Source organism: Diadema antillarum, unplaced genomic scaffold, assembly GCF_040938485.1.
Source record: "Diadema antillarum isolate AM-2024a unplaced genomic scaffold, OU_Dant_1.0 seq00000371_RagTag, whole genome shotgun sequence".
NCBI lineage: Eukaryota > Metazoa > Echinodermata > Echinoidea > Diadematoida > Diadematidae > Diadema > Diadema antillarum.
Genome location: NW_027271371.1, coordinates 273,505 through 290,575, shown reverse-complemented (window position 1 = coordinate 290,575; position 17,071 = coordinate 273,505). Strand labels below are relative to the sequence as shown.

Here is a 17,071-nt window from a genome sequence, read left to right as displayed (position 1 = left end):
ATGAATGCAAAAGTCTTGATTCAGACTGTTGATGGCAGTTATATGTCAGTGCCACTGTATAGAGTGGATTTGAAGTGTGACCTAGTTTCTGGTCCTGTGACTGTTGGAGTTGTTCCTGAGTTGCCTATGGCAGGCATTGACTTCCTGTTGGGGAATGACTTGGCTGGGGACAAGGTGGTTGCGTCTCCAGTTGTTTCGGATAAACCAGTGGTGGTTGCTGAAACTGAGCAGTTGCAGGAGGAGTTTCCTGGGATTTTCCCAGATTGTGTTGTGACTAGGTCTCAGGCTCGTAGAGCTGTTCAAGATGATGCGGATTCTGTTGATGTGGAGGAGAATTCCGGTGTTTGGTTGGCAGAAACCTTTTTCAAGGATTTGAATGATGGGGTTGCTGTATTAGGCTCCGAGGCTAAGAGCGATGGGCTGTTTAGCAAGTCTTCCTTGGTTGAAGCACAGCAGGCAGACTCTGAGTTGAAAGGCTTGTCTCAGACGGCGTGTTCTGAGGCTGAGGCTGAAAAGGTCCCTGAGTGCTATTATGTCAAAGATGGCATTTTGATGAGGAAGTGGAGACCTCCCCATAGGCCAGCTGATGAGGATTGGACGGTGGTCCGTCAAGTTGTTGTCCCTCCTAGTTACCGCAGTGAGATCTTGAGGATTGCTCACGAGTTACCAATTGGCGGCCATTTAGGCGTCAGAAAGACAAAGGATCGGATCATGAGGCATTTCTATTGGCCAGGGTTGAATGTGGATGTGGCTGAGTTTTGCAAGACTTGTCACACATGTCAAGTGGCTGGTAAACCACAGCATTCGGTGAAGCCGGCGCCATTGATTCCGATACCTGCGTTTGAAGAACCATTCAGTCGGGTTCTAGTTGACTGTGTTGGACCTTTGCCTAGGACTAGGTCGGGTCACAAGTACCTCTTGACAATCATGGATATGTCTACACGGTTTCCAGAGGCTATCCCTTTGCGAAATATCACTGCTAAGACTGTGGTAGATGCTCTAGTGCAGTTTTTCACTAGGTATGGGTTGCCCAAGGAAGTGCAGTCTGACCAAGGGTCAAATTTCATGTCAGGCATATTTCAAGAGGTGATGTATCGTTTGGGTGTGAAGCAGCTGAAGTCGTCAGCTTATCATCCCCAGTCCCAAGGTGCGTTGGAGCGCTACCACCAGACCCTAAAGACAATGATTAGGGCGTTCTGTGAGGAGTATCCCGAGGATTGGGATAAGGGCATCCCTTTCCTGCTGTTTGCGACGAGGGACTCCCCAAATGAGTCAACGGGTTTCAGCCCATTTGAGTTGGTGTACGGTCATGAAGTTAGGGGCCCACTGAAGCTCATCAAAGAGAAATTCATGACTGAGGATGATGAGGTCCACCTACTTGACTATGTGTCAAAGTTTCGTGAAAGGCTTTCAAAGGCTTGTGAGGTAGCTAGGGAACACTTGAAAGTGTCACAAGACTCTATGAAGAGAAAGGCAGACAAAAATGCAAAAGCCCGAACCTTCAAACCAGGTGACAAAGTTCTTGTACTGCTGCCCATACAAGGTGAACCACTGAAAGCCAAGTTCAGTGGCCCATACTATGTCAAAAAGAAACTCAATGATGTGAACTATGTGATCAGTACGCCAGACAGACGCAAAGATCAGAGGGTGTGTCATGTAAACATGCTGAAAGAGTACTATGAGAGAAAGGCTGGTCAGCCGGTAGGCGTAGCTCAGGTGGTAGAAGAGGAAGTAGAGGAAGAGGGAGAAGCTCAAGATGAGCATGGAAGTGAGCCCTCTAGTGCCAGGTTGTCTAACTCAGAGATGTTAGGGAAAGTAGATGAGGCACTGAACTACCTACCTGAAAATCAGAGGAAAGATGTGACTAGTCTGTTACATGAGTACAAAGAACTGTGTAAAGACAAACCAGGCTGCACCCCTCTGGCTGTACATGATGTTGATGTAGGAGATGCTGACCCTATCAAGCAAAACCCTTACAGACTAAACCCAAACAAACTGCAAAAAGTAAGGGAAGAGGTTCAATACATGCTAGACAATGACATAATAGAACCTAGTAAAAGCAGTCGGAGCTCCCCAATCGTCATGGTGCCCAAACCGGATGGGTCTCAAAGATTCTGTATTGATTACCGCAAGGTAAACGCCGTGACGAAAACAGATTCTTTCCCCATTCCCAGACTAGAAGACTGCACTGACAGGGTCGGAAATTCTGCATATGTCAGTAAAATAGACCTTCTAAAGGGATACTGGCAGGTGCCCTTGACCGACAAAGCCAGAGAGATTTCTGCCTTTGCTACACCAGATGGCTTGTTCCAATGCAAAGTAATGCCATTCGGCATGAAAAATGCTCCAGCCACCTTCCAACGGCTGACAAACCAAATCATTGCCAGACTTGACCACTGTGTAGTATACATTGATGACATCCTTGTGTATAGTGACACGTGGGAGGAGCACATTACACACTTGCGGCAACTTTTTGATCGACTCAGGGAGGCCGGATTGGTGATTAATCTGGCAAAGAGTGAATTTGCAAAGGCCAAAGTGGTGTATCTCGGGCATGTAGTCGGTCAGGGACAAGTATTGCCAAGAGAAGCTAAGGTAGAGGCTATACTAGGCTTTCCCATCCCCCAATCCAAGAAGGAGTTGCTCAGATTTCTGGGCATGGCTGGTTTCTACAGGAAATTTGTACCGAATTTCAGTACTGTAGTCACCCCCCTAACAAACCTGCTGAAGGGCAAGGCAAAGTACACCTGGACTGATGAGTGTCAAAGAGCCTTCGAGAAACCAAAGGCAGTCCTTGCTAATGAGCCTGTTTTGGCAGCTCCTGACTTCGCAAAGCCATTCAAGGTGGCAATAGATGCTAGCGATGTAGGAGTGGGAGCGGTTTTGCTCCAAGAAGATGAAGAAGGCACTGAACGACCAGTTAGCTACTTCTCCAAAAAATTGAACACATACCAGAAGAAGTACTCCACAATTGAGAAGGAGGCTCTCAGTCTCATCCTTGCCCTCCAGCAATACGAAGTGTACTTGACAAATAGCAAAGGGGAGATCACAGTCTATACTGACCACAACCCCTTGGTCTTTTTAGACCGGTTCAAAATGAAGAACAACAGGTTGTTCAGATGGAGCATGATGACGCAGCCATATGCACTCAAAATCAAACATGTGGCAGGCAAAAACAATGTAATTGCCGACGCTCTGTCAAGAGTGTAACATGAAGAGAATTCAAAGGTGAAAAGTTTTCACCGCATATCATTTACAGTGTGTGTGTTTAGCATATATGCAAAACGGTTTGACATGATTGTATAAGCTCTGAGAATCCAAGCAATATCATTGTAAATAGTATCCATGGAAAGAGAACATGGAATTAATACAGCTATCCAAAAGGCATGTGATAGTATGTGATTATTGTTGCTTGACTTGGACTTTACCTCACATTCGTTGTAAATAATAATGAGAAATTGTGAAGGTAAAAGAAACCCTTGCTACAGCAAGGCTTTCTTTTTCCCATGGGGGATGGTGTCACAAATGTACACACTAGTAGTTATGTACATATGTATGATGTACTGTATGCATGGCTGTTTTAATGTGTATGTACACAGGTTGACCAGATTAATGGAGAACATTCTACATGGTATAGATATAGTACATACAGGCTGACCAGATCAGTGGAGAATTTTCTAGGTGGTATACAATGTAGTTATACAGTACATGCATATAACAGGAAATGCATTATAACTCACTCAATCTAGAATGATTTCACCCTTTCCAGAATTTTCTGGGAAGTGCTAACATATTTGGCTGAGTGAGGCACTGTCCCTGTAGCCCAATCTGATTGGTAGTTATTCTTGGCAATGATGTTTTGTACATAGATAGGCAGTGAGTCATCCAGGATTCCTGGAACTTAGACTGGCTAGTAGGTTGGAGAGAGTTATAGAATGTGCTAGAAGGGGTGAATAGATAGTATATAAGCTAGAGAAATTCTGCAGTAGGCAGAGTACCCAACACCTCTGCTCTGAGAGTTACGTCACTTCTGGCTCTGAAGCGACTTGTTATAGTCAGTCCTGTGTTACCTGCTGACCTGTTATGTTTGTGGAGATAAGGCCTGGGAGACATTTTGCCTGCAGATGATTAATTTGCCTACATTGAAGAGAGACTCCATATTTTTATGTCAATGGACATTGCTACGGAAAAGCTGTGACGGGCTGGATTCCTAGCTGGACAATATTAAGTGAATCATCATTCAACGCATCAACTGGACGTGGTCGTCACAACATTTGGACTCTGCACGTTTCGCCGTGAACGTATATCGTGGATTTTACCCCGGATCTATACCGTGGACTATCGTAACCTGCGCCTCTGGAGTTACGTCGGAGGAATCATTCATCGGTGCGTCAAGGATCATTCGTCTGTGCATCGAACATCGTATTTGGACACTTTCAAAGGATTATTTAATACGTGTAAGTGATTCTATTACCGATTTGTTTGTTTCTATTGATCATTGTTGTACTGATATGATGCCGATTACCAGTCTGTACCCACAATATCACTGTTAATAAACCGCCTGAACATCAGTTGATTGTTTCTTTTGTGCGATCATTCTCACAGTGATTTTTGGTCGTAACAAAATATGTAAACAGGCAATCACAAACACACGCGATTCCATACAAACTTTTTCAACGACATAGAAAGCTGTCGTAATTTGTAATTTCATTTGTACATGTAAACTAACGATGAAATTATAGATATTTTCTCCTCCGGAGGATGAGCTCGTTCCCTCTGTCTCCTTCTTCACTTCTTCATCATTGTCAGGAAAATAATTCATTATTTGAAATGATTACAGTATTCTGCCATTCTAACATGTCTCAAGCAGGAAAAAAAAATACACACACACACGGGGTCTTAGGAATAAAGGCTATTAAACAAATAAACAATGAAATATACTCAACAAGCAGATTTCAAATGCTACATCGCTTTTAATAAGCTTCACTGTGAAGAGTAGAATGTAATCGAACTTGTCCTACCGATCAGTCAATAGGTACTGGGAAATTATTTTTACATGAATTCAATGAGAAGTTAGATGCAGTTCTCCACTTTTTTGTGTGACATGGTAACACATGGAATTCATGTCGTTATGGTAAATGACAAAATGTAAGCCAGTGTATGTACAATTGCTAGCTTTCGTAAAGTTATTACAAAGTAAATTGCGTTTTAGTACTCAATAATGATAGCCTTTGACATGAGTCGTATTACATGTACATTCGCAGGATTCTCAAAAAGTTACATAGATATGTTTGCATTCGGTTCAAGCCCAGGATAATAACTGCATTCTACGCTCTTGCGTTATTACATCCATCAAACAGTGAATCTCTTGTAAAGAGTGGAATTAAATGTAGGCCCATACTGTATTTCAGCTTGCTCCCCATCATTTCTTGCTACAGCAAGTGCATTTCTTTCATTCCTTATCTCTTTCAATTTCTATATACCCTTGACTTACTTATTAGCTTGACACCTTTTACATGTGCGTCAAATTATTCATTTTCTAGGAAGAAATGCATGTATATAGGACTACATGTATGAATAAAACTTCATGTGTACGAAAAGAGACTACAACTTTTCTGTGTAAAACTCTTTTCTGTGTAAAACCCGATTTTGGACACATAGTTAGGTGTACTGTTTGGATTTTCAAGTTAGGGTACCCATTGTTAGAAGTAGTATATAGTATATAAACAGAGCTGTCAGTTTGCATGCATTTCACTTTCTTTAAATATAAGAATTTTTTTTTTTTTTTTTTTTTTGGGGGGGGGGGTTGCCGCGGTCACCATCTTTAAAAGGGAAGGCATTCAAAATTAAAGGAATCGTATAGTTTTGGCTGAGAGGAGGCTTCAAGTTTCCAATTTTCTCTTGTGAGGTTATAAAAAGCTTCTCATGAAATATGAAAGAGCAAGTAATTCAATGAGGAATTCAAAGTTTATTCGATGAAAATAAGTTTTGAAATGGCTGATATCCAAAAAAAAAAAATCCTAATAAAACGTTGGACCCACCTTTTGTTTAGCCCAATGTGTTTTACATTTTTGTTTGTATTCCTCGGCCATATCAAAAACCAATTTTGATACAACATTCTTTGAATTTATTTTAGAATTGTATCCTTTTTGAATTTCTCAGGTGATTCCTAATTGTCTTGCAAAAATTTACAATTTGAATCTCCCATCTCAACCAAAACTATATTATCCCTTTAGAATACCTTGCCTGTATGAAATAAATTTCTGTATTTAAGACATTAATACCCCAGAAGATCGATACACGCTCCAACACACATACACAAAATAAAAAGGGAACTAACTGCAAGCACCTTATGAAAACAAGACACACCGCGTCATTTGATATTGGTACAATTGAAAAAAAAACATGTAAGTATAGATGTTGCCGATTACACTGTATATTGGTCGTTATCATACGACCAATCATAATCATGATTCGGAGTGCTAAAAATAACCATTATGAAGGTGGACGATGTGAGATCATTACACGGAGCCGCTTTATGTCGAAGATCCCGACTACCGTATGGGGAAGGTGGGGCATGGAATGGAGCACTTATTTCAAACTTACAATATGATGTCATCATTGACACAAAAAACAGTAAAAATAACAGTTTGAGATACACGTTGTATGAACTTTATTATGCAAACTAAAAAAACAAAAAACAAAACCACTGTAGAATTTCAAGGAAACTCGAAGCAAATTTTACAATTTAAGTACCGGTTATCAAACTTGCCCCATCTCTGGGGATAATGGCACTCCAACTTCGGGCAAAATGGATCTACGGGTCCGTATTACCCCTTCAGAATTCCTAACGTTCTATAACATGTGCAATGTACCTTAGCATACTTGGTGGGCAGAGCTGCGTAATGAAAGTCTATTGTAACTTCAAACATTTCTGATATTTGTAGGACTAAACTGGAAAGTATGATTGTAGTTAAGACTTGAAAAAAAAAATGTGTAGTACTCTCTGAATATCGTAGAATCGATATTCTATTTCTATTTTTTTTTTCCCGACCTGCGTATGTCAAAATAACTACATGTATATCTTTACAAATGACTTTAAAGGACAAGTTCACCTTCATACATGATGTAGACATATGGGTTGAGTGAATGCAGCAATATTAGTAGAACACATCAGTGAGAGTTTGAGCAAAATCGGACAAACCATTAAAAAGTTATGAATTTTTGAAGTTTCTGCTCAATCACGGCTGGATGAAAAGACTACTATAGCTTGTGATGTCACATGAGTACAATGATATAAAGAAAGAATAAAGAAAATTCAACATATTTCCATTTTTCTCGCATAACAACAGAACACTCGACTTCTCTCTTTCAGAAGGCAGGGGGAATAATATTACCCTTAACATAAGTCAGTAGCAAGTCGAAGAACTGTGCAATTTATTCAAAAAGTAAAGTTTTGTGAAATTCTCTTTTTATTTTCCCTATAGTTGTATGCATGTGACATCATACACTGTAGTAGTCTTCTCTTCCAGCAGTGACTGCGCAGATACTTAAAATATTCGTAACTTTTGAATGGATTGTCCAATTTTCCTCAAACTGTCACTGATGTGTTCTACTAATATTGCTGCATTCTCTCAATCCTCATATGTATGAAGGTGGACTTGTCCTTTAAATAATCTATATCAAATACAATAGCTATAAAAAAACCTCGAATAATATATTATTTACTCATTATTTGTCTAGTGATCCACGCCCCACAAGCTTTGCTTTTTAGAGGATCACTATTTTCCATAATCGAATTTATTTTCCGCACGCCCACGAAGTATATATACATTGTTCCTCCTAATTATTGTACATATACATGTATAGATGTTGTTATATCATTCATCTCGTATACTACATGAATCTTTTGCAAATGTTTGAACAATATTATATCATGACATGTATACTTTGTACTACGTTTTGATTTTCGTTGTGTAGATTGGAAATAAACTAGGATTGAACTGAATTCAATATGGGGCAAATGTTTGTTCTGTTGCGACTACTGTTACATGGAAACCAATTGCCAGGCCCGTACTTGGAATTCGGCCAACTTATAGATATTAAAAAAAAAAAAATTACTGGAAAACTGTAAAAATTATCGATTTGTTTCACGAACAATATTGTTCTTACATTGAAACATGAAATGCTGGTAAACAGGCCCCTTTAAATCGGCGAAACGACTCTTTTGTGAGTTTTGATGAATCATTTGGCAAGACAAAATAAGATTAGCAATGACATAGCATGCATATTAACGTTAATGACGACTGTACATTGATCATTCCGTGGCTAAACTTTGCCACACACACATCATCATCATCATCATCATCATCAAATACACGTTAGAAACTTGGAGCCCTATCTCAACCAAAACTGTACCATCCTTACAAGATCACGTTTCTTCCCATTTCCCCTCCCCCTTCCCCTGCCAGTACCTATTGGCTCTGCCGCGGTGTATATCAGGGCAATCCCCCCTCCCCCTCCCGACAATAACCCCAGCTAGTTACTTGTTAGCGATAAGGTTATAGAGTAACGGTTACGGTTAGGGTTGGGTTTAGGGTTATAGGATTAGGGTCAGAATTAGGATTAGGGTTAGGGGAAGGGGAAGGGGTAATTGTCCAAGACCCCTTCCGCAAGTCATTTCATTATCGGATTGATATGGAAATGCTGACACCGCGGCAACAACACTTTTCACTACATGTGAATCTAGTAATAATTAAAGTTGCCCTGCGTTATCATTGACATCATTGTTACCGTCGATAATTATAGCCATTACTACTATTAATGATACTTTTAGTCTTGTCAATACGTATTAATTGTGACCGTGCACCTCAAAACGAACATAAAGTCGCACACACTGATTTTGCGTGAGGACTGAAAATAAGTGATATGGGTCAACCTAGCCGAACTTGTCTTTTTCATATTTTCTGAAAGAGCGGGTCTTATTTTACATTATGCTAAGATTTGGTATCATAAAAAGGCCAGGAAAGTGTTTTTTTAAAGCAGTTTATCTTGAACATTTTTGGTAGAAGAGTGTGATTAGGTGCGTCTTTAGAATGCCTTTTTCATTTCTAAAAAACCTTGTCCTCACTCTTCACTTTCAACTCTAATAACTTTTGAAAGGATAGAGCTACTGCTTTAAAAGTTGGCATTCATTATGGACACAATGTGTTAATGAGGTATGCTTAATTTCAGTTTAATCTGATAATCCCTTCATTGTTGTTACTCTGGTGCTTTACTTCCTATTTTTTGTCCCATTCATCGCACAGCCAGCACGGTTTGGTAAAGATTAAGCGCTTGAATAGACACTGTACTTCAGAGCCTCTTTTCTCAGTTCACACCTTTCCTGAGTTTGTGCTTTCTTTCCAATATTTAGATAGGTTAGGAGAGTCCATTTGATTTGAGTTATACATCATTTTAAAGCTTAAAGTCTGCTCTTTCAGAATATGGTCTAAACTAAAAATTTATGTCTGGCGACTTTTTGTTTGTTTTGAGGTGCAGTGTCACAATTATTCTCTGTATTAGTCTCATCGTTGTTACTGTTATTATCATTAAAATGTGAAGGTGTCTGAAGGTAGGATTAGAAAAATCACACAGCCCCCTATGCTCTGGATCGTTGCTCAGGTAAATAATTGCTCAGACTGAATTAAAGGGAAGGTACAGTTTTGGTGGAGATGAGAATTTGGCTTTTAACTTTTTGCGAGATACCAAGAAAACACTTATGATATAGTACAGAACATACCATTTTAAGAGGAATTCAAAGTTTATTTGACGAAAATCAGGTTTGAAATGACTGAAACATCCAAAAACAAAGTAAAACAAAGCGATCGTAATAAAGTGTGGGTCCCACACTTTATTGGAATCGCTGTTTTTTGATATCTCATCCATTTCAAGACCAATTTTCATCAAATAAACGTTGAATTCCTCAAAGAACTACACGCTCTTTCACATTTTATAAGAGGTTTCTCATTATCTCACCAAAAAAATTTAGAAACCTGAAATGAGGTCTCAACCATAACTGTACGATCCATTTAAAAGCAAGATTCTTGTTTACGCCACTTCTTCACGCAACGTGACATGCTTTAGCTGAAAATATACAGGTGTATAATCCTCCCGGAAACAATATCGAATTTTCATTGCATAATATCCAAACATTTTTTTTTCCTGATTACGACAATTTATTCTTTTATCACAGTGAGTTTATTTCATTTTCGGAATTACAAACCTCATTTCATTTTCGGATTAACGAGCCTCATTTCATTTTCGGATTAACAAACCTTATTTCATTTTCAGATTAACGTGCCTTATTTCATTTTCGGATTCACGAACCTTCGGAATAATGGACCCTATTTCATTTTCGGATCAACGAACCTTCGGAATAACATACCTTATCATATATTCGGATTAATGAACCTTCGGAATAACGAACCTTCGAAATAGCGACCCTTATTTCATTTTCGGATTAACAAACCTTTGGAATACCGAACCTTATCTCATTTTTGGATTAACGAACCTTCTGAATACCGAACCCTATTTCATTTTCAGATTAACGGGCCTTCGGAATAGTAAACCTTATTACATTTTTGGATCAACGAACCTTCGGAATAACGCCACAAATGTTCGGATTAACAAACCCTTTTTCATTTTCAGATTAACGAACCTCTAGGTATAGGAAATTTGCATGTTGTGAATCAACGAACCTTCGGAATAACGAACCTTCGGAATAACGAACAGCACCCATTTTTCCTTGCATTCTAGACAACTTTCTAGACAAACAAATTTTCTTTAAAAATGGTTTCCAATTCATTCTTGTCTTTTCTCCTCGTTTTTGTTTTTTGGTCTTGTCACAAACTTTCCACTGAACTCTTCTTTTTGTGTATGATATGTATTTTCTCTTGTAGAACTTGGCGGCCGCGACCAGCAGTGCAACCAGTTGACCAGTGCAGCAGTGTGCACTGGTTTGATAGATGACAGCAAGCGTTACCTCGTGTATAATGTACACTTGAAATGTGTGTACTCTTAACATTTATATGATATAATAATATTGACTGGCCTTAAGGGAGATATCAGAAATTATATACCTCATTTCTAGAATCCTCTCATCTGATTGGTTAAAAGGGGAGTCATGAAAATAGCTGTGCCCTATTTTTGAGTTACTGTGACCGGGGCCCGGGCACAGTTAGTAAATAGGTTTTAGAGACAGTCGCAACCCCATACGCATAGATCGCTCATTATGTACGCACCAATGATACGACCGCCGCGCATTCGATCAGCGTGCTGTAAAAGAGACTAGCGGACTGGTTTGGAGACAGTCGCAACTCGCAACCCCGTACATACACTATGTACACATAATCACTCATGTACGCACCAATGATACGTATGACCGCCGCGCTGTCGATCAGAATTGATTACAAGTTACAAGTGCTGTAAAAGAGACTAAAATCTATATTTTCGGTATATAAAACAAATAATGACTGCTTGATATTCGGGGCACAGTTAAAATTATGTAGGCCCTCGGTGATGTGAAAACCATAACCATGCCCTCAGCTTCGCTTCGGGCATGGTTACGGTTTTCACATCACCTCGGGCCCATAATTTTAACCGTGCCCCTCATAGCAGTCATTATTTGTATAATATTGCCCAAACTGAAAGAATATTGCCCGAGTCGAAGACAAGGGCAATATTTTTTCAGTGCGGGCAACATTTTCTGGTATCTCCCTCAAGGCCAGTCAATATAATAATTATTACAGGTATCCCCTCGGTAAATTAGGAAAATATGTGAATACAGCTATACACTATGATATAGATCAAGCCACATTTAACTTACCTGTCGTAGATGATTACCGACATGTCAAATAATTGCAAAATTGTTCATCAATGTACATCATTCAACTCAATCTTCCAAGATACATTTAATCGTAGTTGTAACAGGCAAACTTCAAACATCTGAACGTATCTACACTTTGTTTTTGCTTCTGTTTCAATTTGGAGAGTTGTAATAAGTGATGGTCACTGTGCAGTTGAGCACAAATGGACTTGTCATTGTTTGACGCGTAGTGCTGCTGGAAGTAGTCGACCTTGTATGAGTTGATTTATTGGCGTTCTTCTGCGGTGCTTGTGTCCCAGATTTGTGAATGTCTGCTCGCCCGCTGACCTCGACGACCAATCATAATACCAACTACAATTGCTCTGCAAAACTACGTCATGTAAGTAATAATCAAGCATGCGGCGCTAACCGGTGTAGCAGAGGAAAGTACCCCCCCCCCCCCCGAGCTGTGTATATGAAGAAGGTATGCAATGATTGAAACAATGCAAACACAGAGGTATTTCCCCAAACGTAATAGGCCCTTTCGATTTGCACGTTGACACTGGCGACCCCTCTTTCACCACCTAATTTTCGAACGCATTCACCCTGGTTATCATCATCCACCCAAACTCACTCTCGCTGCACTCACGCTGCTTTGTGTGCAGTGTGTGCAGTGAGCAGTGTATCAGATGTTTAATTTTTGCAATAGATCATTGTTCATCGTTTTCCCCAATTGATCTCATTTTTTGTGCATTTACAAATATTGTTGTTGGAATTGTTGTTGTACTTACATGTTTCCAAAATTAGACCTACAATCATAGGCCTTGGATAGCCCTAGCTAGAACAGTTAGGACATTTTAGTTCGTATTTCTAGAGGAGAGCCAGAGTAGAGGGCCTGATTAGTGTGGACATGGAAGAAAGCCCCAGCAGCAGAGGGTCAGGTGCCACGCCCACCTTGTGTTAACCGAAAGATCGGTCTGACGTACCTGTTCGTTGGGGACATGTTCCGCGGAGACTGCGTTTGGCTTCACGGATCCCCTTCTCTCCAGAGGAGAGCGATAACATAAATAATAATAATAATAATAGAATAAAACAAAAGACTCCTCCGGACAGACGGATCTTTCTGCATAGACTGTGTGGCGCTTCGAGTTTGAATGAATCATGCCTCTTCTTGACAGCGGGGCTGAAGACAGTCAGTGGTGGGGGCTATTTCATGACTGAGTATGCCACACAAATCTTATTAAATCAAGGTTAGTCATGGCAATCGGCGCAATCAGACAAATTTGAACGGTCCAAAACTGCAAAGTAGGCCCCCTATGGTTGGACCTTTAGAAAATACAACTCATCGACCGTCTAATTTTCATTTGCTTGATAAGAATATTTAACACTGAAATTCATGTAAAAACTTGACCTACATGATTGAGAAAATCCAGCACTATCAAATGCTGTTGTTCCCTTTTCAATTCAAAGTTTCAGTGCAAAAATATCGCCGTCGAACTTGAGTGGCCTCTCTTCAGCTCCCCGCATTGCCGCTACTTATTGAGATTGACCGCTGTTTTTGCATTGACAATGCACACAAACCGAGTTTTATTGAACATCGTGTTGTATGAAGCTTTTTAGAAAATGCATTGACATTACATTACGATTCGGTTAAAATATTTTCGATATTCGAAATCTTGTCATTGATTAAAATAGGATCTAGATTCTACATGTAAAACCATTGGCGTTATTTAATATTAATGAACAGTGAATTTTCGGGTTTTCCCACCCATCCTCATCAACGGTCAAGCCAATACATTTTTGTGTGCTCTGCGCACAGTGCAGTGCGTACTAAGCGTTCTGTGCGCCAAAACTACACGGTCGGTTTCAAAAAGGGTGATCGATAATAGATCTAGCTGTGTTAGTGAATTAAAGCTACCATAGACAGTCCATACAACCCAATACACGTTTAAGCACACCAAAAATAAGGTATGGGACTAAGACATACCCAAACACAATCTCTGTCGTTACTCAAAGTTACTGTTTGCGTTCGCCGCCACCACCACTGTCATATTAGATGTGAAGTTGAACCAGCAATAGGGTAAGCAGCGAACATTCATTGCTCTCTCAAGAATAGGTTACAGATACTGAATGTGTGTAGTACTTACAACAGGCAAGCGGTCACAGTGCAGCTGGATGACTAGTGTACAATGTACAATGTTACATTGCATACGTACGTACGTACACTGTACGCCAAATGGTGTAATCATCAAAGATCGTGTACGATCTTTGGTGTAATCAAAGCAGCAGGCGCTACTCTGGCGCTACGAGTGCAAGGGATCATCGGAACCCAGGAGATCCACAGAGGGCGTCGCGTCTATGGGGCGCCAAGTGTTCGCTTGAAAATTCCGTCCAAAAAGACACGAAATTACCTTAAAACTACAGAAATCATACACTGAAATCCATTTCGTTACAAAATGAAATTGTACAGACAATTTCGTAACAAAACAATTTCATTTTGTAACGAAATCTGGTTTAATTACAAAATTAGGAAGACAATTATCCATTTTGTTACAAAATGAAACAACAAATTTTATTTTGTAAACAAAATCTCATTTTGTTACAAAAAAGACTTAGTGCTTTTTCATTTTGTGACAGAATGACATGGCAAATATAATTTCGTAACAGAATCTTATTTTGTTCAAAAAAAATCATTTCGTGTACGGAATTGAACTACAAAATAATTTCGTGCACGGAATGGTTCTACAAACTGCATTTCGTGTAGAGGGTCTAACAGAACTGAACTACACTCCCTTTTGTGTACGGAATTGAACAACAAAAGTAATTTCCCTGTAAGGTACCATACGAAATGGATTGCGTCGCAGACGAAATGAATTTCGTTGCATACGGAATGCATTTCGTACCATATCAAATGGATTTCGTACCATGCGAAACAGATTTCGTGGTACTAACCGGAGGGCCAAACCCCAAAAAGTCGCTTACTTAACGAGTGAGTTCCACTCTCTCTACAAACTAAGTAGACCATGCTTATTTTCAAGTTTTTATTGTAACAAACAACATTCCACTGGTCTACCTCAAAAAAATTGTTGCGAAAGCCTCCAAATCCAAGATGGCGTCCAAGATGGCCGCCATATTTAATGAATTTGTTATTTGAAAGATAGAATTTGATCGAAACATCAGATTTCAACAAATTTGATGTCATATGAAAGAGAATAAAATTTTCTACAAGTTGATACCATTTTTGTGGGTTATTGTGATGACTGGATTGAGATTTTAAGGAAAAAACACTCATTTTTTGATATTTTTCTGAAAAAGGAAAATCATGAAAATGCTTGATTCATCATAAATCAAAGAAAGACTGAAGGATTATCTTGAAACATCTCAAGAATTTTGTTTGACATATAATTAATATTTGGAGAAAATTAGGGGTCAGTACCGTTTTCGGTTCAGGAGTTATAATGTCTCAAACTTGAAAACTCACTATGTAAAAATGGCCACTTTAGTTGTGACAAGACTTTGTTGGTCGTAAAAGAAGCCTGCGCGCCCCAAGACTACTACACGCACCACTGCTGGCACTGGCGCTTGTAGCAGTGCCAGTGGTGCGTGTAGTAGTCTTGGCAAACGCAGACTTTTTCTTTGACAAACAAGGGTTTGTGCCTGCAAACTAACTTTTCATACCAAGTGGTAGCTCAGGTGACGCTGACTGCTATTATTTCAAAGTAGATTGTTCTGAAGCAGATGAGATGAAGCAAAAATATCTTTCAAATAGAGGTAGAAGCTTGAAATAACCTTGCTATAGAAAGTTTAAAACAAAATTTGGATCAATCACTCAAAAAATTCAAGATTGCAGGCCATCAAAGCTGACATAGTGTATTGCGCCAAAGTAAATGTATCATTTCGATTTTTATACAATTTTGTCTGTTTTGGTGTCTATTTATATGGTTTTTATATATTCTGAACATTTTAATGCTATTTCAAACCATCTTAGGTTTTTATGGAGACATTTTTCAGAATGCACCATGAATATTTCTCTAAAAAGTTACAAAAAATTAAATTAAAAATTTTTATGAAAACCATGCAGAAATTAAAATCTTTCCCATATAATCAATATTTGGAGGTCAGTGTTGTATTTGGTTCAGGAGTTATAATGTCTCAAACTTGAAATCCCATTTTACATAATATGTATTTGCACGCATCTGTTCCCAAAGACGTCACAGAGGGTCAAATCCAAGATCGTGCTTACTTTTCGAGTTCCACTCTCTCTATAAACAAAACCATACATAATATTAAGCATACTAAGCAATGTTCCGTAAGTACACCTCAGTAGATTTGTTGCAAAAACCTCCAAAGTACAGATGCGGTCCAATAGGGCCGCCATTTTTATTGAATGTAACATTTCAAACATAAAATTTGATAGAGACATTGGATTGCAACAAATTTGATGTCATATGAAGGAGAGCAAAACTTCCTAAAAGTTGATACCACTTTAGCTGTGTATTGTGATAAATTGGGGGGGGGGGGTGTTTGCTTCTCTCTTTTTTTTTGGGGGGGGACCATATTTTTATATTCTTTTGAAAAAAGGAAGAAATGTAAAAATGCATGATTTAGTATTTATCAAAGAAGAACTGAAGAATTATTTTGAAACCTGCGATTGAGATTATGATTTACTGAGATTGAGACATAATTCATATTTCTGGAATTACAGGCAATATCATACACTGTTGACAAGTTAACATCTAAAACTTGAAAAAAAATTATATTCATGCATTATAAATTTTGCATACAATGTGTTTACATGGTCACATGTAATACTGTAATGGTCTAATGACTTGCAAGTACCTGCATGCAAACTAACTTTTCATGCCAAGTGGTAGGCCCAATCTTTGATAAAAAAAAAAGAAATGCTTCTGTATCAAAGATATTATATGCTTTTTTACTTGTATGTTACTCTGCTGTTGTAGAAACGTGAATGATGATGGTATATGTGTAATAATGTCTGATCCGTAGATGTCCTTGAAAGCCCTTCTGATCCGAACCCCCCTCAAAAAAAAAAAAAAAATCCGACATGGCGGCAATTTCTCAACTTTGCTCTTAAATGTGTTGTGCGAAATTACTTTTCAGTATATTGTTCGAATAAAATTTTCCAAATTGATTATTCGTGCTGTATATTCACATTTACAAATAAGCATGCTGAAACGGTATTTACTGTTATCCGATTTTTCTTAC

General features: G+C 38.9%; 1 protein-coding gene across 2 annotated transcripts in view; it reads right to left on the bottom strand.

Annotated features, from left to right (window-relative positions):
* Positions 1-14,057, bottom strand: part of LOC139731429 (uncharacterized) — a 107,332-nt gene extending 93,275 nt beyond the window's left edge. For both annotated transcript variants that reach the window (XR_011710964.1, XM_071642312.1), the window contains exon 1: positions 13,993-14,057. Coding sequence is in view for 1 of the 2 variants with exons in the window: in XM_071642312.1 (XP_071498413.1) it covers positions 13,993-14,055 (63 nt within the window). In the remaining variant the exon portion in view is untranslated. The remainder of the gene's footprint in view (positions 1-13,992) is intronic.
* Positions 14,058-17,071: the final 3,014 nt, after the last annotated feature.